Raw genomic sequence first — 27,355 nt, 5'->3', positions numbered from 1 at the left:
TGGGCAAGTAGGTTCCAAACTTGGCTCTGTAGGATCTGTTTTGAAAGGCAGATTCCTGGACTCCAGCCCTAACGATGCTGATCCGGTTGGTACGGAATGTGCCCAGGAACGTGTGTGTGGTGTTTTTTTTTAAATGTTTATTTATTTTTGAGACAGAGAGAGACAGAGCATGAGCAGGGGAGGAGCAGAGAGAGAGGGAGACACAGAATCCGAAACGGGCTCCAGGCTCGAGCTGTCAGCCCAGAGCCCGACGCGGGGCTCAAGCCCACGGACCGCGAGATCGTGACCTAAGCCGAAGCCGGACGCTCAACCGACCGAACCACCCAGGTGCCCCTGGAATGCGTGTTTCTGACAGGTGCCCCTGGTGATCCCGGCACGGGGGGCTCCAAGGACCCGTATTTGGAAGCAACGGCTCTGCCCACACCTTCTCCGGCTCCTCAGTCACTGCCCGTGGGCTCTGCCTCAGACGAGGAGCCCTGGGTAACACAGCGTGTTCCTGGGCTCCCCACGCTGACACGCTACCCCGACCCGGACACGTGTCTCCGAGCTCTGCCGTCCCGCGAGCTCCATGGCTGTCCTCCTAGCACGCACGCACTGCACGCCAAGTTGCATTCGGCCAGTGTTTATTGGGCACCTACTATAGGCAAGGCACCGGGTGCTGTGGGGTACAAAGACGAGAAGGCTAGTCCTCACCCTCAAGGGGTTCACAGTCTAGGGGGAGAGAGACACATTCACAGGTGACAAAAACACAAGGCAGGATGGGGCGAGCTCCACAAAACGGAGGCAAAAACCGGCGGGGCAGGATCACACGTGCCCAGGCACCTCAGGGGTATGATGTGGGCAGTGACGCCTCAGCCGGCCCCCTGGGGGGAGGGGCGGGAGTCCCAGAGGCGGGACGGAACCGAGAAGGACAGCTGAGGCGCCGAGAAGGCACAGAGGTGGCAAAGTCCACAGAACGTTGAGACAACAGGCAGAACGTCGACCTCGACGGAAACGTAGGACGCTAATGGGGTCACGCAGGGAAGCTTGAGGCTCGACGGTCGACGGTGTCCTTCCGGCCAGGAGGTAAGACTTCGTGCTGTAGGCAACGGGGAGCCATGGACGGTTTCTGAGCAAGGGAAGGTCACGGTCTCATCTCCTCCATCCCAGGCACGGAGCTGTGAGTAAACCGTGACTAGCTCTCTGCGCGTTCACGTCACTCGGTGGCCTTACGCCCTCCCTTGGCCTCAGAGCAGAAGCCCGGTGGCCACAGATGCTTCGCAGGGCGGCACGAGGCTGGAAAGCCTCAGGCCAGGTGAGCTCAGACAGAACAGGAAGTGGGGCCTTCTGGAACCATTTGGAAGTGAGGGGCAGGGCCGAGGGAGGTGCTCAGTGAGCTTTGGTTACCTAATCGGGTCGCAGATGAGCTGCAGAGAAAAACGGGAGCGTAAAGAGACACCAGGGAGCCTCATCAGACTAAATCATCTCCCGTAAGCCACCCACCCCCCGCTCCCAGCTCACTGGGCGAGGCGACCCCGCGGTCTAACTTCCTGGGATCCGCAGGTGGGGTTTCTAAAAGCTCTACGCATAGAAGGTTCTCCGCCGACACCCTCCCTAGGATCCTGCCTAACCATCCAGTGAAGAGGGAGAATGGCGCCCTCCCCCACCCGGGCCACCCCAGCCCGAGAAGGGATGCGAGGCCACCGCCGTCCAGGTGGACACGGCGATGCTGGTCAGCGAAGGCTCCCCCAGAACCTCCACGCCGGCTGAAGCGGGTGCCTGGGCAGAGAGGGGCGAAGTCACGGCCGGGCTCCCCAGGAGAAACGTCCCCGGGGAGCTGGCGTGCATGTCTGGGCCCGGCCCCGCGGGGCCCCCGCCGCTGTTACTGATGGTCCACAGGCACGGGTAGGGGCTGCAGAGACAGAGACACAGACGCTTGCTGAGGGCCCGGGCCTCGGGACAGAGCACCCGGCCACGGCTTTCCTTCCAGCTCTGACCCAGAGGGCCCAATCTGTGAGTGAGACCCCTCCCTGGAAGAGAGGGGACGTGACGGACACAACGATCAGGACACCCAGGGTCAGAAAACCCGGGTTTGCGTCCCGGTCTCCCGCTTACTGCCCCCGAGACCCTGGTCCGGGCAATACCTCTGAGCCTCGGCTTCCTCACCTTCAAGATCTGGAGTGATGATGATGTGCACATTACAGACGCTATCACGAGGATTGGACAACAACGAGGATACGAGGCCTCGCACGGGGCGCTCACCCAACGGTGGGCGTTATAATGAACTCCTCCATTGCTGGCTCCCAAACCCAACTGCTTGCTGGAACCACTTAGCAAGTTCTGACGCCTGGGTCCCGCCGCCAGAGAGCCTCGGGTTTTTACCAGTCTGGCGTGCCGCTTGGGGATCAGGACTTTTTAAAAGCTTTCCGGTCGACAGTAACGCGCAGCAAATTTTGCGCCCGAACATAGATGAAATGACTGCGGTCGGTCGGGACAGGCCGGGTAAATGCCAGCGCCCTAAGCCTTCAGCCATCGCGATGTCCTGACATTTTAGAGTCTCTGTTATCGCCTGATACTGAGCTACGGGAGAACGGGCTCGTTGCGCAGTGACGGCACTGGACGCGTTTGCTGTTCTCCAGCAAAATCGCGACGGGAGTCGGTAATGGGTTAAAGATGCTGCTGGGGGGGGGGGGGAGGGGGCGCCTGGGTGGCTCAGTCGGTTAAGCGTCCGACTTCAGCTCAGGTCACGATCTCGCGGTCCGTGAGTTCGAGCCCCGCGTCGGGCTCGGGGCTGATGGCCCAGAGCCTGGAGCCTGCTTCCGATTCTGTGTCTCCCTCTCTCTCTGCCCCTCCCCCGTTTGTGCTCTGTCTCTCTCTGTCCCAAAAATAAATAAACGTTAAAAAAAATTTTTTTTTTTAAAAAAAGATGAGGTCTCTTCTACGGCATCGCCCGCGGCAGGGCCCCTGCCTGATGCCCCGTGGGCCAGTGGGAGAACCAAGCACTTGGTGACACCACCTACTGGATGACCTTCAGGACGTCTTTAACGTGTCTGAGCTACGGTTTCTCCAACAGTAAGACAGGGACTTTAACGGCAGCCTCGTGGATGTCGCTGAATACCGTAAAGAACTAACAAAATATCTAGGACAGAACCTGCCACGTGATCGTTTACCATCTTCAAGGACTCGCTTGCTCACTTCGTGCCACCACAACCCGAACCCGTGCTTTTCCTTTAGGTAATCCAGCCGCGTACCGACCGATAGGGACAAAACGCGAGCCATAACCGCCAGGCTTCGTTTGCTAGCAGCCACACGTTTTAAAAAAGACAAAAGAAGGAAAAAATGCACTTATTGGTAATAATATCTTATGGAACCAAAAACGTGCAAAAAATTATTTCAACATGCATTCAAGGTAAAAAAAAAAAAAAAAAAAAAAAAAAAAAAAAAAAAAAAAGAAGAGTTGAGATGTTTAATTCTTTGTTTCCTGCCCAGTCTTCAGACTTCTGTGTACTCACAGTACACGTCCATGGGGACCTGCTGCATTTCAAGGGTTCGGTCTCTGCAGGCGACCGCTGGCTGCTGCATGGGGTAGCCCAGCGCCAGACCCTGATCGCCACGGCCACATCAGTATCAAAATCATCAAGATCCTAGCAACCCCGGCAACACCCACGCAAGCTTGTTAAATGCAGAATCTCGGGCTCCAACCCAGACCTGTTCATCAGACTGTGCATTTTTTTAGAGTTCTTACTTATGTTGAGAGAGAGAGACTCGGTGAGCAGGGGAGGGGCAGAGAGAGGGGGAGACAGAGAGCATCCCAAGCCGGCTCCGCGCTGTCGACACAGAGCCCGATGTGGGGCTCAGTCTCACCCACCGTGAGATCATGACCTGAGCCGAAATCAAGACTCAGACGCTTAACCAACTGAGCCGCCCAGGCACCCAGATCGTGCATTTTAACAGCATCCCAGGTGATTTTTTTTTTTAATGTTTACTTATTTTTGAGAGAGAGAGAGAGAGAGAGAGAGACAGAGTGCAAGCGGGAAAGGGTCAGAGAGAGAGGGAGACACAGAATCCAAAGCAGGCTCCAGGCTCTGAACTGTCAGCACAGAGCCCGACGCGGGGCTCGAACCCACAAACCAGGAGACCACGACCCGAGCAGAAGTCAGACACTTAACCGACCGAGCCCCCGCCTCCCAGGTGATACTAACACCCATCTAAGTGTGAGCAGCCCTGCTGTAGACCAAAGCACTACGTCCCCCTAACATTTTCTAGACCAGCAAATCACAAGTTATCAGACATCTCCCAAGACCCACCTTTTCATTTTGGGTCCCTTCTAGGACCTTCTCAAAACTCTGCACACGGAACTGAACGCAGCAGCGGACATTTACGTGGAACGCTCCCGCTTACAACGCATCTTAATGCGTGTTCTCCTTGTGAGCTCACCGTAACCTACCGAGCCGCTCATATCATTTCCGTCTTAGTGATAAGAAAGCGGACGCTCGGTGAGGCTCAGGAAACCTCCTGGAGCCACAAAGCCCATACCAGGTAGAACCAGGACTGAAGCCAGTGTCCGTCAAACTCCAAGGTCCCTCCCTGTCCCTTTCCCCACACCGATCTCCAGAAGTTCGAACGACATGCAGGTCTCCGGTGCGTGAGTTCCGCCTCGGGTCCGGCATGCTACATTCTGCCCTGTTACCTGGATTGCGGGCCAGGCACCCACCGTCCATTCCCCTGTTCAGATGGGTGGCTTAGGAGAGCACCGACAACTCAGGGTCTCGGCATACAGTTGAGCAGGTGCCCTCCCACTCCCTTCTCTCTGAAAGTGAAAAGCCTATCCTGTTTTCATGTTCCCTTCCTAGTGGCTTAGGAGTCAGGACAATGGCTTAGGCCAAGGCACCCGAGGAAGAAGAATGACCTTGAGTCTCCAGTGCTAATGTCAAGACCTCGAGACCACCAATGAGCACGTTGCTGGCGTTGGTCTTACCTAGGCCCTGGATTGATCGGCCCGCTGGTGTGGGGTACAGACAGGATGCTGGTGTGGGGTGTGGAAGATAAGGAAGTCCAGCTGTCGGCTCCGGAGAAGACTTGCAGGTTATTGCTGGAGCTTTCTATCAAATTCACTTTGGGGAAATAACAACAGTTCAGTTGATGGGGTGTGTACAACACGCAACGATGGCGGCCAATGATATTATTCGAGGGCGAAACGTGACCGTGGCTCGTGCCACAGGGGCCAGTAGTTTGTTAGTGCTTTCCGAGGGAAACGGCAAAGAAGGAAGCCCTCAGGAATACGGAACGTCAACCACATGGCACGTTCCGGTCCTATCTTACTCTGCACAACAGCGACCTGTCCTCTCCCCTTTGTCCATGGGGCTCAGAGAGGAGAGGTGATCCGCGCTTCGTGACACAGACCCGTCTGACTCATCACCACCCTCACGCCCCCTGAAGAACGGATCGTGTCAGCATCCCCTCAACACAGGCCGAAGGGCCCACCGGTGCCCCAGACGAGATTTCTAAGGACCCACACCTTATTCTTCTCAGCAACCCCAAGTACATTTAAACACCTCAAGAACAGTGTCTTCTACGTCTTTGGCTCTCCACGGGCACAAATGGTGTGCATAAATAAGAGAGAGGAGGGAGGCAGGCCGAGGAGAGCAAGGAAGAACATTCCAGTGCGCACACCTGGCTGGCCCAGTCGCTCCTCGTCAGGATGGGGCACCTGCAACTTCTTCAGCCCCAGCTCTGTTTCCTCCACCTTTCCCTCCACGCTCTGTTCCAAATCCGTTCCCCGGACACCCTGGGTCCCCTCCCCCCACCCCGGGCCTTTGCTCGCCCCACTCCTACCTCGGGGCCCTTCGCCTCTCCTGGGCCCCCTGCCTTCCACCTTCCGCCTCTGCTCACCCCCACCTCTGTCCGCTTCTATTCACCCTGCGAATCTCAACTTAAGGGTTAACCCCTCCTGGGCAGTTACGGCTGCTCGTTTCCCTCCGTTCCCACAGCACCTGGGCTTAGGTGTGTTCTAGAATGTCTCTCAGACTGTAACGTGCAGGAGAATCACCTAGGGATCTCATTAAAATGCAGACTCGTCCAGAAGGAGAGCCCGAGAGTCTACCTTTCTAACGAGTTCCCAGGTGATGCTGTAGGTCCGAGGGCCACACGAGAGCTCTCACTGCCTGGTGTTACGATTCGGTATTCGTGTATCCGCATGGGCCCGAGTTTCCTCAGGGAAGAAACTATCCCTTCCACTGTGTGGACGAGGGCCTGGCGTGTAGCAGGGGCTCAGAAGCTGTGTTTTACGTGCTGACCGTGGGAAAGGACCGGGAAGCAGAGTGAGAACGCTGCCCACTTTCTGGTGTCATTAAAGCTACATTCTATTCCTTCCCGGAAGCAGCTCTCAAGGCTGCTGGGAGTGGCGCACGAAGGGACACAGAGACAGGCAGCCGGTGACCCAGAAAGCCCTCTGCAGACAGAGCTCAGGGTGGGATCTTAACCCTCTCCTCCGACTCCCATGCCATGAATCTCACTTATTTCTTTAGACAACAACAACAAAAAAATGTTTAATGTTTCCTCATCTTTATTTCGAATCAGAGAGACAGAGAGAGAGAGAGAGAGAGAGAATCCCCAGCAGCCTCCGCACCATCACCGCAGACCTCGAGCTCATGAATCGTGAGATCAGGACCTGAGCCAACATCAGGAACAACCCAGAGTCTGGGTCTTTAGGAAGACCCAGAGGTCTTCCTAAAAGCTCCCCAGTTCTGGGCCCCGCGTCCCCCGGACGTAATACAAGTGAAGAAAAGAGACCCGCGGAGGCGGTGAGCGGAGGCCCTTCACCCCCATGAGAAACCAGGAGACCGAGCGTCTTACGAAACAATTATAAAACACGAATAATGTTATAACTACATAACCAACTATTAGTATACAAAATAAAACATTAAAATGACAGGGCGCCCGGGTGGCCCAGTCGGTTAAGCGTCCGACTCCGGCTCGGGTCACGATCTCACGGGTCGCGGGTTCGAGCCCCGCGTCGGGCTCTGGGCTGCCAGCTCGGAGCCTGGAGCCTGCTTCGGACTCTGTGTCCCGCTCCCTCCCTGCCCCTCCCCTGCTCACGCTCTGTGTGTGTGTGTCTCTCTCTCTCTCTCTCAAAAATAAAGAAACATGAAAAGTTTTTTAAAAAGCCATCACAATGATATTACCCAATACTATTACCTATATTCGGATGCTTCTTTTTACTACCCGCTGTGTACCCATTTCTCGGCACCGCCGCCCCCCTTACCCACACCCCCAAGGGCCTAATTCGCAAAATCACACACCTGAGGGAGAATGGTTTCTATGCATGTAGGCAGAAGGATAGGGAGCCTGCCGGTGACCGCGGAGGCCAGGATAGTGCTCATAGCCATGGTGGGTGTGGGTTGCGGACAGAGGCAAGGGTGTCGCATACTGGTAACTGGCGTTTCCTGCTGCACACGCTCCGTCAGGATTGGAAAAGATCCAGCCTCCCACTAGAATAGACAAGAGGAAGACACAGAGACCGACTCTGAACTCCCACACCAAAAGGCAGCTGACCAGCCAATGCACATACTGCGTCTCTGTGTGAACGACGCTGAACATCCGCCCGGGGTAGCGACGGGGACCGCGGCCGCCGCCACCCCCCTTCCACAGCAGCACCGAAGCTGGCTTCTTTGGAGAAGGATGACAGTTCCTATCAAAGTTCGGAAAGCCTCTGGAGGAACGCTGGGCCCGAGCGACATAAAAGACCGTTTGAATGAAAAGTTACAGAAATGCAAAAGTGAAGTTGCTTCTGACTTCACTGAATTAAATTAAAAGTCAGTCTGAGAAGCAATAACCTGTTGATGTTAGACGCATATGTAATGTCCAGCTGGGGGGGGGGAATGTTTCATGTGGTTACACAGGCGTGAAGCCCTCTTTCTGCCCAGCAGGAAAGGTGTCTGTGGTTCTCATTCCAAGCAAGACGAGCCAGGATGGCTCACAGAAACTTGGTTTTGAATGGAAAACAAAAAACATGAAAGAAAGAAAAGGCATCGGAAGAAAGAGAGAAAGAAAGAAAGAGAGAGGAAGGAAGGAAGGAAGGAAGGAAGGAAGAAAAAAGAGAGAAAGAAAGAAAGAAAGAAAGAAGTGAGGAAGGAAGAAAGAAAAAAGAGAAAGAAAGAAAGAAAGAAAGAAAGAAAGAAAGAAAGAAGGGAGAAAGAAAGAAAGAAAGAAAGAAAGAAGAAGGAAGGAAGGAAGGGAAAGAAAGAAAGAAAGAAAGAAAGAAAGAAAGGAAAGAAAGAAAGAAAGGAAGGAAGGAAGGAAGGAAGGAAGGAAAAAGAGAAAGAAAGAAAGAAAGAAAGAAAGAAAAGAAAGAAGGGAGAAAGAAAGAAAGAGGAAGGAAGGAAGGAAGGAAGGAAGGAAGGAAGGGAAAGAAAGAAAGAAAGAAAGAAAGAAAAGAAAGAAGAAAGAAAGAAAGAAAGAAAGAAAGAAAGAAAGAAAGAAAAGAAAGAAAGAAGGAAGGAAGGAAGAGAAAGAAAGAAAGAAAGAAAGAAAGAAAGAAAGAAAGAAGAAAGAAAGAAAAGAAAGAAGGGAGAAAGAAAGAAAGAGAGAAAGAAAAGAAAGAAAGGGAGGAAGGAAGGAAGGAAGGAGGGAAGGAAGAAAGGAAGGAAGGAGGGAAGGAAAGAAGGAAGGAAGAAAAAAGAGAGAAAGAAAGAAAGAAAGAAAAGAAAGAAGGGAGGAAGGAAGGAAGGAAGGAAGAGAAAGAAAGAAAGAAAGAAAGAAAGAAAGAAAGAAAAGAAAGAAGGAAGGAAGGAAGGAAGGAAGGAAGAAGAAAGAAAGAGAAAGAAAGAAAGAAAGAAAGAAAGAAAGAAAGAGAGAGAGAAAGAAAGAGAGAAAGAAAGAAAAGAAAAAAGAAAAGTTTGTCTGATGCAGGTGTCCAGTGGGCAAAACCAGGCATGTGGTCACCCTGAACTGGACTCCTGCCCCCTTGGTTTGCCACATTAAGGGACACACCTGAAGAAGCTCGCTGAGAAGACCATAACGTGTGAGCTTGGAAAAGATGCGGTTCACAAGCGGGTACTATACACAAGGCCTGGTATTCCAGCTCCCTTTAAAAAGTGTTTTTCTGAGAGCTCCTCCCTTCGATGCACGATATTGCTGCTCCACAGTGAGCATGTGCAGATGCGCAGGGGACCGAGCGAGTAGAGGGCCCCCCACCCCCAGCTGGACCCGAGCAAACCCCCACAATTCACATTAGAGCGTCTCCGACACCAGGGTTAACTTTCTGCTCTGACATCACTCACCTGGGATTCTGCTGCAGCTTTAGGGGGCTTCCTCCCCTCCTCCCATGCCATCCAGACATGGGGAGGCCAGTGCCCTGTTAGGGACGCCCAGCCCCCAGTGGCATATCACTCACCTCGCCCTATGGCTTTCCTGTCAGCCTCCCCAGTCTCCCCCACGTATGCAAGGGAAACGCTGCAGTGGTGACCAACACAAAAATGGGCAAACACTAAGAACAGGGGCAATTCAGGCCAGACTGACAAGGGTGTGGGGTGCAGAGTGGAGACGGAGGAGACAGTCCTGAGCCTCTCGGAGGTGAAAACTTGAGTCTGAGAAATCCATCACCCCCTGCCTATCTCCTGCCTGAGTTTCAGTCCAGTCCCCCAGGAACACCAGTTCTCTCTGGGAATTCTGGAAAGGGCATACACATGTCTTGAGTGGAAGAAACAACCTGTGGAGTCTTGAAAGAAGCTTTGGAACACAACAGGTAGGGTCCGAGTGCAGTCTGGGTGGGGTGGCTCCAGTGTTCCCCCCCCCTACCCCAGGCATGTCCCACCACTGTCCACCCAACTCACAGTGAGAATAGGCCACGTGCTGGCTCTCAGAGACAGCTTCCGGAATGTCTTTTAGGTGATTCCTGAAAGAGAGGAAAGTACACCATGGCCATCCAGCGTATTCTACAAGTCCTGCAGAAAGTCTACCCCATATTCTCTCTGCAAAGCACTCTATATCTTTTATCTCGAATCTCTCCCTCCCCTTCTTCCTCCAGGATACTTTATCTAATGTGCAATTCCTCTTTGAATTTCAAGTTCATGTGACTCCAGCTTGCCATATTTATAGCTATCCCTGTTTAGTCTGATCTCACTGATTTGGGGTCACTGCTCCCGCCTGGCGAAATTCAAGCAATAGCAACAGCTAGGATTTGCGTAGGACTTCGGGGCACAAACACATCTGTGATATGCTAGAACCACCGATAATCCCGGGGGGGAATATTCCTATGTCAATTTTACAGATTTTAAAAGTGGACCTCAGGGGCGCCTGGGTGGCTCAGTCAGTTAAGCGTCCGACTTCGACTCAGGTCACGATCTCGCGGTCCGTGAGTTCGAGCCCCACGTCGGGCTCTGGGCTGATGGCTCAGAGCCTGGAGCCTGCTTCGGATTCTGTGTCTCCCTCTCTCTCTGCCCCTCCCCCGTTCATGCTCTGTCTCTCTCTGTCTCAAAAATAAATAAACGTTAAAAAAAAAATTTTTTTAAAGTGGACATCAGCGAGGTTAAGTGACTTATGTAAGGTCACACAGCCAGGAAACGGCAAAGCTAGGACTCCAAGTCAGGACCGCATATTCAAAGTTCTGTTATCTCACACATCAGATTTTTTTAAATTTTTTTAGGCCTTTGGTTATCTGAAATTACATTAAATCCAATATTGACAGGACGGACAAAGCCCTTTGATAGAAGTCAATGATAAGCACTATTTTTTTTCTTTTTTTCCCTAGAATGGAAAGGAAAAACGCAAAGATGTACAGCCACTGGCCTAAAGTGACCATTCACGATCCCAGAAGTCTCTGAACGTTCTTCTCTCAAAAGCTCTCTCCTTTATGAGCTACCTGTATGAATCACTCACCTCTCCTAGGCACCATGCAGTTTAAAAAAAAAAATTGAAACCATACTACTCAGAGATAATCGGAGGAGGGGAGGAGTGAATTATTAAAAAACTGAATCACTTAATTATGTTTTCTTAAACGTGCCTGTGCTACTTTCGAGAACTGGTAGTAAAACAGAGCTGACAAAACATTGCCAGTTATGAGGTTCCCCTGGAGCCCTGCTTAAGGGACAGATAATTAGGAACTTTGTTGAATTGCGATGATTTTGTTGAAGATCGAATTGAATGTTGCAAACCTCTTTCTATCAGAGGGAGTGTGTGTCCTTTCAAGATCATCCTGTCATCAATCTCACATTTGCAGAAGCCAACCCGCAAGATTTCGCTGCAATTTCTCTACTCACCTCTCCTTGGCATCCAAGAAGGCTTTGGCAAAAGGGTTGTACTTGATTTTGAGAGCTGTTATCTTGCGTTTACAAAGACAAGAAGCGTTAGTGAAAGCGGAACACGTTACGAGCAGGCAGAACCCTGTATCTCCACCTGTGAATTTCTGTCCAATCGGAAGGATTCCCCCTCTCTTCCCTTTTCTCCCTGTCCGCGTATCTTTGCTTCCTTCTGCACGAAATTACTAGTACACCGTTCCTGACAAAGGATGCTATATTGTGGCTGCAGCGAAAAAGGCAAACGCAGCAAAAGCGAGCAAGGGAAGGACAAAATTAGAAAGGAGCAAAGCCTGATGTGCTAAGCCTGCCATGTCTTCTTTTATTTATTCGTCCTTTTTTTTTTTATTGAACAACCCCCCCCCCCCCAAAACATCCCCATGTCAGTTTTCTAGTCCCTGGGAACACAGTCGGAGTGATTCCCCCTCACCCAGAGAGTACGGCCCAATGTCACTCCATAAGTCTTCGGGGATCACTTACTCCTTGGGCCACGTTCATGTTCACACAACCACAGATTCTCACTCCCACCCGCCTTCGCGCCAACCCGCTGGCCTTCGCGGGCGTCCTTTTTCTTCAGCGCCCCCAGACGTACATACACGTGTATATGACGCGTGTGTGCTCTCGTGACCTCAGTGTAAGTGATTTGAGGGCAGTGCACACATCTGTGATGCCCATCACAGCAGTCCCAGCAGGTACTAAGACTCAACAAATATTTTGCTGAATGAATAAGCGTTGGAAAGAACGTTGGCTGCAGCAAGGGCCTGGGGGCGGGGCAGGAAGAAAAGTGAAATAAAAGCACGCCTCTTTCTGGCCCCGGGAATGCGGAAGAAATCAGAAGAGGGAGGAAAGCCACAGAGCCTGATGCGAGTGACCTGGTCTTTCTCCTGGCCTAAACCCGGGGGGAGGGGGGGCGTGGGGAGAGAAGAGGGGGTGTTCGGGTGCATAGGGAGACCTAGCATGCAGCCCCAGGTGCAACGCACCCTCTCAGGGTGCATCTACACCCATTTGGCTGGAAAGTGTTGGAAGTAGAGGGAGGCTCTAAGGTGGGGTTTCCTGGGCTTGATTCCCGGGGGGGGGGAATCAAGGTGGAAACACAGCATGAGGCTGGGGAGCTTGCCGGAGGGGTGGCCTTAGCCAGGCTGGTGGTCCAGATGGGACTCTCTAGCACCCACCCAGCAGGCAGCCTGACTAAGGGAGCAGGTGGGAGTAAGTGGGCAGGGGCATCGCCGTGGAGACCGAAGGGGCTAGGGCTCAGTCCCCAACACCTCCTCCCCACTCTCTAGAGTCGCAGAAGCCACACCCTCCCCTCAAAGACCCAGACTCCACCATAGGGAGAGAAGCAGGGCAGGGAAGGCCGTCTAGAACACAAGCCTGTTTTAGCCTACGGTCAGCACCACCTGAGGGCCTGTTTAAATGATCTAATATTTAACTGATCTAATCTTTAACTGCTTGGAGGCACTCGGCCAAGAGGCCAGACGACTTACAGAAACGAAATTACGTTTTCTCTGCACGTCTGTGATGGGAGTTAGACCTACAATTCAATTTCACCTCGAGGCACTAAGGTAGCCGTTTCCAAATCCGAACGCTCATCATCAGAATCCTTTAGGGAGACTTTAAAAACTACAGATTCGGGGCACCATCCCTGGAGATTCTGACTCCATTGGCTGGGCGGGGGTCGGGGAGGGGGGAGCTCCAAATCTTTTAAAGCTTCCAAATAAAGATCTACAGCTTAAAGCAGCAATAAGATACTTCGGGGTTGTTCTGTTTTGTTTTGTTTCACCTAGCAGATTATCAAAACTGAAAAGGGCTGATCGTCACCCGTGTCGGGAACCGTGGGAGGGTTGCAGAGGCGTGGGCTCTCTGGGGGAGGTAACTTGGTGATGTCCCACGATTCTCAACCCACCCCCTCCTTGACAGAGAATTCCATTTCTAGATGTTCATCCATGCAAGCAAACAGCGGGGGCGGAGGTACTGGCATATTCTTTGCAGCATCACGGGTCAGAGCAAATAAAACACCTGTAAACAACCTAATAGCCACCCTGGGGAGCTGATTGCCCGAAAGACCGTATATCCCCCGCAGGCACTTCAGAAAAAGAGATGTGCCTGAACCTAATCACATAGAGAGATATCCATAATATGCGGCTAAATGGGAAATAAAAAGAAATTTTCAGACCAATATTGTACTTCATTAGCCAACTTATGTAAGTCTATATTCTCATATATATTTACATATACAGAGAATACGTGTCGGGGGAAGACACACACTTTAAGCTGTTATTTGTGGCGGCCTTGGGGAGTTGGATTCAAAAGGCAGGAGGGAAAGAATACATTTTTACCTTTTGTTTGTAATTTTCACTGAACGTAGTTCTGCACTATGTATTTATTGTGGGAAGTTTCTGTAATGAACCTGTATTACTTAAAAAAAGTGTTCGTTTTTTTTTAAGTTTAGTCAGAAAGGCTCTAACCCGCCCCCAGCCCCTCCGATGACACACAGACCTGGAAAGCCCTAGAAGGTGCACACGGACCCAAATGTCCTGTGCCCAAACTAATCCACAGAGGCCAGGTTCTGCCTCCTCGGCTCAAAGCGCCAGCGGCTCCCGTGGGGCAGGAAAGACCTCAGTGTGCTCAGCACGAGCCAACAGGACAGTGAGCCTAACCCAAGCCGGAGGCGGGCGTGCAGGGATCGGCTCTCACAGACCCGCTCCTGGAGCAGGAGACCGCCCGGCTCTGAGCACCAGCTCTGGGCCGAGCGCACGCCGGGCCCAGAACACAAAGACTCCTGGGTCTGTTGGTTTTAACGCAGTGCACAACCGTGCACCAGGAGAGCAAGGGTGGCAGGCCTTTGGCCAACAGGCAAGAGGGAGTGGAGAGTGGCTTCCTCCTGCTTAACTTCATCTCCGCTGGGGTGTTCCGGACTCTAGCTCTGCTAGATTCACCGGTGAATCCCAGAAACCCACCTCTCACCCACGCTTGGTCCCCATCCCCCACCCTCTTCCAGGGGACAGCCGCCCAGGCACGCGCCTGTGCACACTCACCTCCTCGTTCTGATAGGCGGTCACGGCTATGAACTGGGTTTCTGGGAAGGAGCAGTTCATCACCATTCGATGGGCACCTCCGACGCGCACTATGTGAACCTGAGGTTCGTATTTATGCAGAGAATTCAACATTATCTGTTGAGGTGGGAGAGGAAGAGAAGGAAAAGCCATGCAGAGCCTGGTGTAGCACAGGCAATAGTGACCCCTTTGGTTGGTCCCAGGCTGGGCACCCAAGCCCGGTCAGGGCCACACGTTTCGAATCCGGGTCACCGGAGCTGCCACCACATGATTCGCTTGTGTGAGGACTGGGGGGGGGGGGGGGGGGGGGGTGTTATTCAGAAGCTCCCAGGGAGCATGAAATGAGAGCTTATGCTAGGATTGCCAGAAAGTTCTAAAGCGTTCGGTTCTCTGCCAACATCATGCCTTCCTTTTCTCTCTCTCTCGTTCTCTCTCGCTCTCTCCCTATTTTCAGAACAGTGTGGATTTCGATCCATTAAAACATACTGTTTTTCTCCATATGAGGAATCCTGACATCTCAAAATGCTGACGTGGCTGCCTTTTGCGAGCGACTAGCTAAAGAGTAAGGATGTCTGACGTCTGACGGTTACCTAGCACCCACTCTGCAATTCACACAGAAGCCTTCTTAAAAGTCTTAAGTCGTGGGGGCGCCTGGGCGGCTCAGTCGGTTAACCTTCTGACTCACGTTTTTTGGGCTCGGGTCATGATCTCAGGGTTCGTGAGTTCGAGCCCCACTGCGCTGACAGTGCAGAGCCTGTGTGAGATTCTTTCTTCCTTTCTCTCTCTCTCTCTGCCTCTCTCTCAAAATAAACAAAGTTAAAAGAAAAAGAAAGAAAACGTCTTCGGTTGTGACATGTGGGAGGCAAGAACAGGTCGCTTTTCAGTTTCCTGTTTTAATAAAGAACTGAAACCTTCTGACTATTGCCCAGGCTTGGGTGGGTCACCTCCTCCTCCTAAAACGTCAACTCCTGTGTCCCGGCTGGTTAAACATGGGGATCAGAGGAGGCCACAGAGATGGAGGGCTGAGAGGCCGACAACAGGAAATAGGGGCGAGGGCCTCGCCTCCCAGCTCCGGCTCTGAACAGCCTACAGAGTTCCCCCACGCTGCCCCCCCCCAAACGGTCTACATTTTATAACATAAATCACAACCTTACACATTACGCTAGTATCCACTAAACAAAGGAGGAAAAAGCCCCAAATTCGTGTTTACTCTGATTGGAGACCTTAAATAAAACCTTCCTTCTTTAAGGTGTGTTTGTTGTTCTGAAAACCCGAAGCGGATTCAATATTCTATTGACAATTATCATCATGCCCGAGCCGAGGTAGCAATTATTTCATTTGGGAGCCGCTTTTTATTAAGGCATTTGTCTATTGCCAACATGCCACTTATACCAAAACAGAGGAGAGAGAACAACAAAACCCTGGTACCCATAACCATCTCCTCCTCCGGGGGGCTGGGTAAAAAGCCCCACACAAGACAAAACTCTGAAAGGGCCCTCGATGATTAAGTAAACTACTGCGCTCTCTCCCTCTCTCTTAACATCAGGAAGTCCATTAAAAACTGAAAGCACCAATTAAGAGCTGTTTATTCCTGTTCACATTTGGACTCCGGGGAATAATTGGCTTCCATGGGAGAAGAGGCCGGTGAGGACCCCTCTAATTGCCTAAATGCACCCTTGATATTTCTTGATTGGTGGTGTGGGGCGGTCGGGGGGCCAGGCGATCAGGCGACCCGATCTTACCTGCCCTCCTCCATTGAGCTTGTTTGTCAGTTTCACTTTGCTGAAGGAGATGGGAGCTTTCATCCAGTGGGCCCCAAAGTTGGGGGAGTCCGGGTGGATGTAGACGCAGCTGTGGCTGGAGACCTCTGGCTTGCCCGCGGGCACCCATTCCCCGTTGACATACTTCCAGCGGTGACTGTCCGTTGGGACGAAGTCCAGCAGGAGGGAGTACATGGCATTGGGGTCCAGGCCCGTGACACTGATCTTTAGGACGGGGAACATCCGTCTAAAAGAAGAGGCAGAAACTGAGTCACAGGGGGGATGGTGGCGGGTTCGGGCCACCCTTCGCCTGGTCCGGCCGTCTCTCCACTGCGCAGAGACCTTCCGTGGAGAGCCTCGGGGTACAGAGAGTGCCCCAGGACAGCAGCCCCCCCATTCCAGAGCCTCTTTTTTTACAAATGCATTTTAGACTGGGGTTTTAGGGGCGCGCCTGGGGAGCTCAGTCAGTTAAGTGTCGGACTCTCGATTTTGGCTCAGGTTACGTGATATCGAACCCCGTGCTGGGCTCTATGCTAACAACGGGGAGCCTACTTGGGATTCTCTCTCTCCCTCTCTCTCTCTGCCCCTCCCCCCGTGCATTCTCGCTCTCAAAATAGAGTTAAATATGTCTATATCTATAGAGATATATGGGTTTTACTGAAAACCACTGTGCTCCATTTTAAAGTCTGAAAACCATTAATCTAGTCATTTGACAGAGGACCCCGAAGCCCAAAGCATATCGTCACATGCCACGTTCTCACGGAGTCCTTTCTTCAAAGACTTCCTCCGGGCACACATCAGTTCTTCCATTAAGGCCACAAACCAGTCCTTCCCCTGTCACAGAGAACACTAGCTCTGAATGACAGCAATAGCGTTGAACGACGAAAACGTGGTTTCATGGTAAAAATAAGTGAGGGAACGCTTGGCTCTACAGAGCTAGACCAGTTCCTTCCCTGCGTGACTTCTCAGAGCCTTTAATCTACGAATGTGCACGATAAACCTCCGAGCAGATGAGGACTGTGCACACACGGAACTTATAGGACAGCGGAACCATCCTTTCACTGAGCATTTTGTGCGAATTTGTGTTCAAGGGATGTACTCGGAGACGCACCGATCTGGAGTCCTCGGTCCTTCTTCCACCTTCTAGAACGGTGCCAGCAAATGTGCTCTCACATGCGTGGAGAGGCTACCTCGCTTGGCTGCTCCCTCTCTCTGGTTTGTTTTCCCTTCACCGAATGTCCTAAGTCGCTCTAATCTATCCTCAAAAGACCTGGTTTCCGGACATGCCCCCTCCACCACCTGATGGCCCCGGACGTCATCGTATTGTGAACACGTCTTTTGAAACCCGAATCTCCACATTGAGAAGCTAATAACCGAGAGTCCCTTGCTACCCAAGGCGGTCCCCCGACCCAGCAGCACCAGGATCACCTGGAAGCTCATCAGAAACGCGGAACCTCCGACCTCACTCCAGACCCACTTTTCCCAAAGCCCCGGGTGCGTCACAGGAACATTAAAGCTGAAGCGGTACTTAGCTTCAAAGCATCTTTGGCTTTGAAGACAACAACGAAGGAGGGGCTCCTGGCTGGCCCAGTCAGTTAAGCGTCTGACTCTTAATTTCGGCCCAGGTCATGATCTCACGGTTCGTGAGTTCGAGCCCCGCATCGGGCCCTGCTTGGGATTCTCTCTCCCTCTCTCTTTGCCCCTCCCCCTCTCTCTCTCTCTCTCTCTCTCTCTCTCAATAAATAAACTTGAAAAGAAAAGAAAAGCAAAGGGACCTGACAGGCAGATGACAAGGAACGGACCCAAGCCGTGCAGGCTCCCTATCTCTCCTGAGCTGAAATTACGAGGGCTTCCTGAGCAATCTGGACATAGATCAGAATTATCTTCCCTCGGCATTTCCTTTCCTGGCTCCTCTTTCAACTTGGTCTTCCAACTGGCGGTGGTGGGGTGTGCTTTCAGACCCCTGCCTCAGAGACCAGGTCCCATCTCCTCGCGGCGGAACACAGAGCCTGGTTCGTGTCTCTGGTCCGGGACTCGGTAAGGATTCGGCAGTCCCTCCGAGAGGCCGGACGGAGGAGCGATCTTGTTTCCATCTCCCGCCCTTCCTGAAGTTGTTCTCCAAGCACACTCACCCCAGCCTTGTCCACGGGGGGCAAGAACTCCACGAGCTAATTCACCAAAGTGCTCATTCTAAGGCCTGGCGCCCAGTGAGTGCTTTGCAAGCGTCGGATGTTCTGTCATTACGTCCAAGCCCTTCAGCTGGCCCAGCTCTGCTTCTGTTCCAGAATCCTGCCCCAGGGCAGTGACTTGGGAAGTTGGAAACGCGGGACACCAGCTCCACCTCCCTTCTGCCTGGCTGACAGGTGCCAGTTCCCTCCGCCTTTCTCTCTGGAGAGAAGTCTGGGCAGAACAGAGGAGTGACTGCTGACGGCTTTGGGTTCCCTTTTAGGGAATGTTCTGGAATTAGATAGCGGTGATGGCTGACTATTTTAAAAACTATTGAATTGTATACTCTACAAAGGATGAATTCGATAGCATAGGAATTCTTTCTCCAAAACAAAACAAAAAAAAAAGAGCAAACTAATAACTTACACCACCACAGTTTTTTTTCTCCAGCAGGATCACAGTTATTTGCCCAGAGACCCTGGCCTTGGCATCACGAGTGGGAAATGCTAAAGGTTTCCTCCTTCCCCCGGCTCCCAGCACAACTGTCTCTCCCTTCCCTCTGTCTTGGTGGGCACAAGGAGACAAAATCTAAATAGGAGGTTACGACAAGTATGTGAGTTAAAAGAAGTTTCTAGGAAAAAATGCATCAGATGATGCACCTCGAATCCAGATCCTGCCTGAACACGGCGTTACTCACCTGTCTTCTCCTCTCCATTAATGATGAGACTTTCATGATAAGGAAAATGAGGATTCTCCCCGCGGGAGGCTCCCTGTGTCATCTAAATTCTTCCATTTGTGCATTCTTTTTCTTTTTTTTTTTTTTAATGTTTTATTTATATTTTTGAGAGAGAGACAGAGCATGAGGGGAGGAGGGGCAGAGAGAGGGGGAGACAGAATCCGAAGCAGGCTCCAGGTTCTGAGCTGTCAGCACAGAGCCCAACACGGGGCACGAACCGACGAACTGTGATATCATGACCTGAGCCGAAGTGGGCTGCTTCACCGACTGAGCCACCCGGGCGCCCCCTCTTTTGCTTTTTCTCCGACAGAAGGATTTCATCTATTCTCTTCTCTCATATCAGACTGAACTATTCCCTTTCGCAATATATTTTAATGTTTTCCGTTATTTTAATAATCCTGGCCACGTATAGAAAACGAAGCCCCGGGGCACCTGGGTGGCTCAGTTGGTTAAGCGTCTAACTCTTGGTTTCAACTCAGGCCACGATCTCGTGGTTTGTGAGTTTGAGCCCCGTGTCAGGCTCTGTGCTGCTGGTACAGAGCCTGCTTGGGATTCTGTCTGTCTCCCTCTCTCTCTGCCCCTCCTGTGCTCACGGTTTCTCTCTCTCTCAAAATAAATGAACTTGAAAGGAAAGAAAGAAAGAAAGAAAGAAAGAAAGAAAGAAAGGAAGAAAGAAAGAAAGAAAGAAAGAAGAAAGAAAGAGCAGAAACCTCCTGAAAACACAAATGTCATTTGCAAAGAATCACAAAAGCGGGCATCAGAAATGATCGTAGCGGTCAGATTGGGTCACTTTGACAGCCAGGAGCCTGGCTTGTTTCCACGACGTACACAGAGAAGAGATGGTCTGGTTCCTGGTCCTTTGCTTTCTCTGAAATGCTGAAGTTTGGGTTTGGGTTTGGGTTTTTCAAGAAAACTCAGGAATTAAATGTGGATCACTGTCGTTTCACACACAAAGTTAGAAAGCACCGGAAGTTTTCTCAGTAAGGATATGCGGTATGTGTGAAAGCAATAAAAAGAAAAGAAAGCTCACGTAACACATCTTCTCACACTAAAGTGCGAGGAAGGACACGGCTGCTCCAGCACGTGGCCGGGCTGTTCTCTCCATGGTGTGATCGTATAACTCTGCCTTAAGATTTACGAGATGACTTAACGTAAGACAGTTTTTCCAGCGACAACAGCTAAACACGGAATTTTACGGCACCCGGGACTTAACGTATGTGCATCTCACTCACGTCTCATTTTGCCCCACGGAGGTAAATGTTGCCATGCCCATTTCACAGATTGTGCACTTGGGGTTCAGGAGGTACATGTCCGTGCTCCTCTGACTCTGCCCTACTGCCTCCTCCTCTGGTACGTTCACCACACCTTTTCTCTCTCCTTTTCTCTTCTTAAATTGAAGTATAGTTTACGCCCATAACACTAGTTTCGGGTGCACAACATAGTGTCGTTCCTTTAATATTTTTTTTAATGTTTTCTTTAGTTTTTGAGAGAGAGACAGACAGAGGGTGAGCAGGGGAGGGGCAGAGAGAGAGAGGGAGACACAGAATCCGAAGCAGGCTCCAGGCTCCCAGCTGTCAGCACAGAGCCCGACGCGGGGCTCGAACCCACGCACCGCGAGATCATGACCTGAGCTGAAGTCGGACGCTTAACTGACTGAGCCACCCAGGAGCCCAGGATGAACTGCACTTCTAATCTGGTTGATTTTCCTCCTTCTGTTTCCAAGGTATGGCTCACCACAGAGGAGCCCCAGAGTTGGTGAGGAGCTGAGAAATATGTAAGTCGGTCCCTAATTCGGGAGTTGGGGGGGAAGGAGAGAGACAGAAAGAAGGGGGAAGACAGGGAGAAAGACAGAGGGAAGGAGGGAGAGGGAGAGAGGGAGGGAGGGAGAGAGAGACAGAGAGAGAGAGGAATAGAGAAGCAAATGCAGCAGGGTGAAAAAAGCATTCCCCAGAACCATGCTTGAGGGACCACAGGTGGTTGGGCCTTGCCCGTGAACTCTGCTTTGCTAGGAGGTCGGTTCCTCCCTCTGTCTTCTCCTAACGGATCTTGCGAGCCAGCGCTGCGAAGGAGGCTACGAGGAGTGACGTTGGCAGGAAGACAGGGGGCAGCTGTTGGAGGTGGGGAACAGCAGAGATGGTTAAAGGTAATATTCACCTTCCGCTCTCACCGCGGAACTATAATATTCGTCAACTACCCGTCAGGATGTGTGTGTGTGTGCACGCGTGTGTGCACGCGTGTGTCGAGGCTTGTGTGACGGTAAGCAGCCTTAAGAGTAGCAGAAGGAACCCGGTTAGCAGAAGGCAGCTGGCAGCAATACCCACGATCCCCATGAATCCTAACTGTGAACTCTGGGGGGAAACGGTGTGTGAGCTACGGGGCAGGGAAAAGCATTTGCCTGATGCACAGCCTCCGTTTCCTCCCCTCTCGCACGGTCAGCTCACTGCCCTTAATCACTGGCAAATTCAACTTAATGATTCCCCACGCTTGTTTGTTTATAACACATGGGCACACCAATTACATCTGAAATGCTTCCAATTTCTGAAAACGTGTGCAAGGCAAATCGAATCAGAACTGAGTCGAAATTATTTAACTGCGTGGAAATACATGGGAAATACGGCCTTTTCCACTCAGGTGAAGACAGTATAGTAAAGACAACAAGAGGCACAGGCGATTTCATATATTTGCCTCGGAAGCCTGGAATAAGGGTTCTGTTGTTGTTGTTGTTGTTGTTGTTGTTGTTGTTTTCTCCGACCTAAAATTGAAGTTCCTGGCTCCAAGGATTGAGATGAAAGAGAATACTCATCAAGCTGCACACCCTACAGATGATTCAAATGAGCTCTAGGGGGATGTTATAATTGTTGCTGTTGTAGCTGAAAGACGACTGAAGAGGGAAAACTAAAAGTTGTATTTAGAAAGGGGGAAGGGGGAAAGGGAGGAGGGGAAGAAAAGGAAGGACAGGGAGTGAGGCAGGAGAGACAGAGGGAGGAATGAAACCCATCAGGGTCCCGGTTTCTGGGGATAATCCAGGGGGAAGTCCTTTCTTTACTACCTCTGATCAATGTCAGAGAGAAGCCTCCTCTGTGTGTGTGTGTGTGTGTGTGTGTGTGTACACACACACACACACACACACACACACACACACATATATATATATACTGAATTCTTTCATCAGCCCACCCTATGTTATTTCAAAACTTGCTATTAACACAGAACAAGGAGACATCAAGTGGACAGGAGCTATCTGATTACCCTCATTGAAGCTTCTAGACCCCCAAAAGTCTGCCCACAGGGGCAGGCGGGTTATGTGAATGGAAAGGGCTACAGCTGGGTGTTAAATACCAGAAACAGTCTTCCGCACAGAGAAGGGCCACGGGGGCATGCGCCCCGGGCTCAGGAGTTGGTCTGGAAGCGGGGATGAAGCATCTGGAGATAGCGGGTCTGCAGGCAGAGGCCGGGGGTACAGAGGAGATACGCAGGGACAGACAGTTAAGGGAAGACAAGAGGACAGGAACAAGAACGATCTTTTGGTATCGAGAACGTTAAGATGTGGCTAACAATCTAACCTGTGAAAATACGAGATAGGGAGTAATTCCAGGCCACGCTCACTCACGATCCACCGCGTCAATTTCTTAGACACGTGTCTTCCCTTCTTTATCTGAAGTATAAGGGGAACGGTCTCCTCCTGGAAGAATCTCGATCCTAAGGGGTTCAGAGACCTTTAAGAGAAACTGAGAAATGACTCAGTTCACTGGAGGAAGGGAAATGACAGCAGGACCTCCACAGATAAGACTAACCGAGTTGGCTGACATGAGACTTTTCTACAAAGGCTATTTTTTCACATATCTAACATTAAAGGACTTTAAACTTGGGAAGATTTTCCAATTTTACATATGCAGAAAAAGTATTTAGGTGAACAGAGGCACGTGGAAGCCATTCCCAAATTGTAAAATTACGGGGCACCCGCGTGGCAGTGTCATAATTCTCCCAGGTAGACAAGGAATGGTTCAATGTCAGTACTGTGCATTTCATTCAAAAATAGGAAAGCAAGACATCGGGGATGGAGGCATTTTGCACGAGGGCAGAAGCCTGCCAGAGGTCCTGCTGGCCCCAACTCTTCTCTCTTACCAGCATTTCTCCGAAGGGCCACAATTGGAGCTCTGCTGAAACTGAGCATACCGAAAATGCTTTCTGACTTTTGTACTTGTTGACCTTGTGAACCAAGGGTTCTGTGAGCATCGTCTGACTCTCGGGAGCCAGTCTGGCCAAGCTGGGAGCAGAGAGATTTTCTTTCAAAATATTTGCATCTCCTCTGCTTAAGCGAAACCTCCCACTATTACCCTGACAGCCACTTAGCAGGGCTGGATTTAATAGAATCCAAGAAATGCCACCGGAGATCGGTTTCTGTTAATCTCTCATGTGTGGCGATGGGAAAAAAGCGGGTCTCTTCTCTTTTCTCAGACAGTATGTTATGGCTTCAGCAACTATTCCTGCGATGGTTCTCCTGTCACCACAAACATACACAATCTCAAAGGAACCCTCACCACAAACACACACGACGAAGCAGACGTCGCGACAGGCAGTGAGATGAAATTTGCCCTTTGGCTCCCGATCTTCAGCTAAGTCCACAATTCCCTGGCAAGTTTGCTACCCTTAAGAGGAAACATCCGGCTTCCAAATAAAGTTGACTTTCACCTTATCTGAACGGCGGTGGAGCTCAGGTCGGCTCCAAGATATGCAGTCAGTCAAAACATAATATCACCTCCCGACTAACTTGCCTAAGGCCCCCACTTATGGTAATTTCCCAGGATTTCTCCATGGAGAATGCATGCAAGGTGACTTCATTCTCTGCTCTGACCTCGGGAAATTAATCAAGCTGGCTGGGGGAAAGCCGTCTGAGATTGTTCTTCTCGTGAGCATTTTAATCCGACTCGGCTGCCTCTGAGTGAAGAGCGGCAGCCTCTTCCATTTTCGGGGGGTCTCACCTCCCTCGCCAAGCCCCCCCGCAGCCCAGGCCGGGCCGCAGATCCACTCACCTGCCATTCTTGGTCACGATCATTTCGTTAGTGACTTCCTTGAATCTCTGCCAGAGAGGCGCGTCCTCCAGGATGATCTGAAGCTGCTTCTCCGTAGGGTCACCTTTTTCCCTCCCTGCCTGAAGCTCACTTTCTACCACGTTGAGCAGCCGAGAAACAGTGCCATCACTGGTCTTCTGGGCGCCCAGCTTGCTCATGGCCATAGGCCCCTCTCAAACTTGGCCGCGGAGCGTCGTGACCTACCTCGAGCCTGCTTCCAGCTCCTTCCTCCTCTCACCTGCCTGCTTTTCCAACCCAGCCTGGCAATGCCTGGGGAGCTGGGGAGAAGATGCTTTGGCTCTCGCCTAAGCTCCTAGCATGACACCCCTTAAAGTCTCCAAATTATACCACCAACCTGTTAAGCTTCAGTGGGGAGGGGGAGGGGGAGGGCGGGGAGAGGTAGGAAGAAAAAGCCCTCTCTTAATTACTCATTGGATCAGGTGGGAGAGAGCCTGGCTTTCCCATTGGCTGCTGTGCATAGAATAGACATTTAAGAAGAGTACTCCATCCAAATTATCAGGCTTTTATCTTGTTGTACCTGAAGAGGTCTAATCACTGTTTTGAGGACCATTTTCCCATTAATTAAAACTGTTCCAGGCCCAGACTGCGACAATCAGGCAAATCATGTTTGTGTATAAATCGTGGCATGTGGTACCTATAGGAAAAGAGCTCCTGGGGAGAATCGCCAAACTTGAGGCCAAAGCAGGCTGTCCTGCCACAGTCAGGAACCCAAATCCCTCCGATATCTACCAGCCCCGGATGGAACGGCAAACACGAAAGGCCAAAGGCACCACGCCAGGGAATATGGCAGCCGTACCCAAGAGTGAGTGAAGATGTTCTGTGTGCCACCCACTCAACGGTCAGAGATCCAGAGAAAGGGGAAAGAGCCAGGGCCCCCTTCCTCCCGGCACACCCCCTACTGCTCCTCTCCCTCCTCCGGGACCCCTGTGCACACACAGCACCCCAGCACCTCCCGCAATCAGATCTCCAAACCTCGTCCTTCCTCCCTAGAAGTCAAAGCCCCAGTTTTGTTGAGTCCAGCCCCCGCCAGAGGGAGGAAAAAAAAACTCACTCAGCATCGTATTACCCTCTCCAAGGAAGCACCGCCCTCAGTGAGTGAAAATAAGCTGTTGACATTACTAGGCAGAGCAACTTGGACCCAGAAGGATCCAGAAGGATCCAGAAGGGCTCCACAAGGGCTCTCGGGCTTTCCTCTTAGACGGCCCATGACCTATCTGGCATTCTGGGGTGAAGCCCCATTTTCCCTGGGAAGATACTGCCATAGATGCTTCATTTACCCATGACACACAGTACAAGCCGGGGAGGCGGGGGCAAGGACAGAGCTGGCCAGTGGTAGATCCCCGGGGGTTAGGAGTTTCTCTCTCATTACAACCCAAAGAGGATTAAAGGGAAAATAAAAGCAAAAAAAGAGAAGAGAAAGTCAGGGTAAAGATGATACTTAAAACGCACTCAGTGCCTAGCAAGTGCCAAATACTGGTGACACGTCACATCCAGCGACAAATGAGGCCGAGTAGCCTGCGCCTTCGTGGAATTAACAACCTGATGCGGAAAATGAAAAATGCTCAGCGGTGACGAGTCTATGCAGACTGCGTAACGGGTGGGGTAGTGGCACCCAGCAAGGCGGGGAAGATCCTAACTAGAGAGGGTTGTGTGGAAAACCTCAGAGGAGCAGACAGTCTTGCCGAAACCGACGAGATGCCAAGGACACAGTCGGGGAAGAGTCGGGGAAGAGTTCCGGGCAGAGGAACCCCAAGCGGTTCCTGGCACGGGTGGGCCAGTCGAAGAACTGTGGGAGGCGGGGCCGGAAGGGGGCTGCAGAGAGAGTAGAGGAAGATTTGCTCCGAGGGGGGCCTCGTAAACTATGGCAAGGAACCGGATGGTATCCCACGTGAGACAGGAAACCCGCGGACAGAATGAAGCAGGAAGGCAGCATGATTTGCTTTGTACTTTTCAAAGTCTGATTTGTACCGAACAGACTAGTCAAAGGCAAGGGTTGAAGTAAAGAGATTAGGAAGCTGTTACAGTGGTTCAGGCAAGAGGCGGTGGCGGCTCAGCCTGAGTGGCGGCAGTGGCCGCAAAGATGTGAACGGACTCCAGATACATCTTAGAAGCAGATATGACAGGGGCGCCTGGGTGGCTCAGTCAGTTAAGCGTCCGACTTCGGCTCAGGTCACGATCTTGCGGTCCGTGGGTTTGAGCCCCACGTTGGGCTCTGTGCTGATGGCTCGGAGCCCAGAGCCTGCTTCGGATTCTGTGTCTCCCTCTCTCTCTGTTCCTCCCCTGCTCTCTCTCTCTCTCTCTCTCTCTCTCTCTCTCTCAAAAATAAATAAAGATTAAAAAAAAAAAAGGAGCAGATATGACAGAACTCTAGGGACTCCGTGAGGGGCAGAGGGGGAGTGAGGAACTATGTACGTGATGAATAATTAGTAGACGGCACGGCCGTGTGCTGAGATGGGGAAGGCTGGGGGCAGAGGTACAGCTTTGGATAGTGGAATCAAAATGTCGTTTTTCTGCGCAACACTGAGATGACTGATAGACGCATTAATGGCCCTCCCAAAGATGTCCGTGCCCTACACCCTGGCACCTGTGAGTATGATCTCACGGGGTAAAAAGGGATTCTGATGCTCGACGTCATATGACATCAGGGAACGGCAGATGAAACCAACAATGAGATACCACTCAACACCTGTTAGAATGGCCCAACTCCCAAACACTAACGGCACCAAATACCGCCGAGGACGTGAAATGACAGGAGCTCTCATTCGTTGCCGGCGGGAATCCAAAATGGCACGGCCACTTGGGAAGACAGTCCGGTGGTTTCTCACAAAACTAAACACCGTAGGGTCTGGCAATCTCTTTCCTTGGTATTTACCCAAAGTTGTTGAAAATTTATGTCCACACAAAAAACATGCACACAGATTTTTAGCAGCTTTATTCATAATGGCCCAAAGTTGGAAGCAACCCAGATGTCCTTTAGCGGGTGAACGGATACATAGACCGTGGTCCATCCAGACCGTGGGACCCTACTCACCACCAAAAAGAGATGGCCTGTCAACGATGAAAAGACACAGGAGAATGAACCGAAGTGCATTTTGCGCAGTGAAAGACGCCCATTTGAAAAGGCTACCTACTGTACGATTCCAACCATAGGACGTCTTAGAAATGGCAAAACTATGCAAAAGCGAAAAGGTCGATGGTTGCCAGGGGTTGGGGAGAAAGAGGAAGAGGGGTGAACAGGACTTTTAGGGCAGTGAAAATACTCTGTAAATTACCG

At 51.4% G+C, this 27,355-nt stretch overlaps 1 protein-coding gene across 1 annotated transcript; it reads right to left on the bottom strand.

Annotated features, from left to right (window-relative positions):
• Nucleotides 1-618: 618 nt before the first annotated feature.
• TBX19 (T-box transcription factor 19) lies at nucleotides 619-24,283 on the bottom strand. The gene is made up of 8 exons (XM_049633871.1): nucleotides 24,022-24,283; nucleotides 16,069-16,333; nucleotides 14,309-14,443; nucleotides 11,238-11,299; nucleotides 9,813-9,874; nucleotides 7,281-7,469; nucleotides 4,958-5,093; nucleotides 619-1,891 (listed from the first exon to the last, which is right to left on the bottom strand). Exons 1-8 carry the CDS (start codon nucleotides 24,222-24,224, stop codon nucleotides 1,606-1,608), a joined length of 1,338 nt encoding a protein of 445 aa, XP_049489828.1. The 5' UTR covers nucleotides 24,225-24,283; the 3' UTR covers nucleotides 619-1,605.
• Between the last annotated feature and the right edge of the window lie 3,072 nt (nucleotides 24,284-27,355).

The sequence above is a fragment of the Panthera uncia genome, chromosome F1, assembly GCF_023721935.1.
Source record: "Panthera uncia isolate 11264 chromosome F1, Puncia_PCG_1.0, whole genome shotgun sequence".
In the NCBI taxonomy this organism is placed as follows: Eukaryota; Metazoa; Chordata; class Mammalia; order Carnivora; family Felidae; genus Panthera; species Panthera uncia.
Note: the sequence above shows the minus strand (reverse complement) of the source record. Positions and strands in the feature narration are given on the sequence as shown.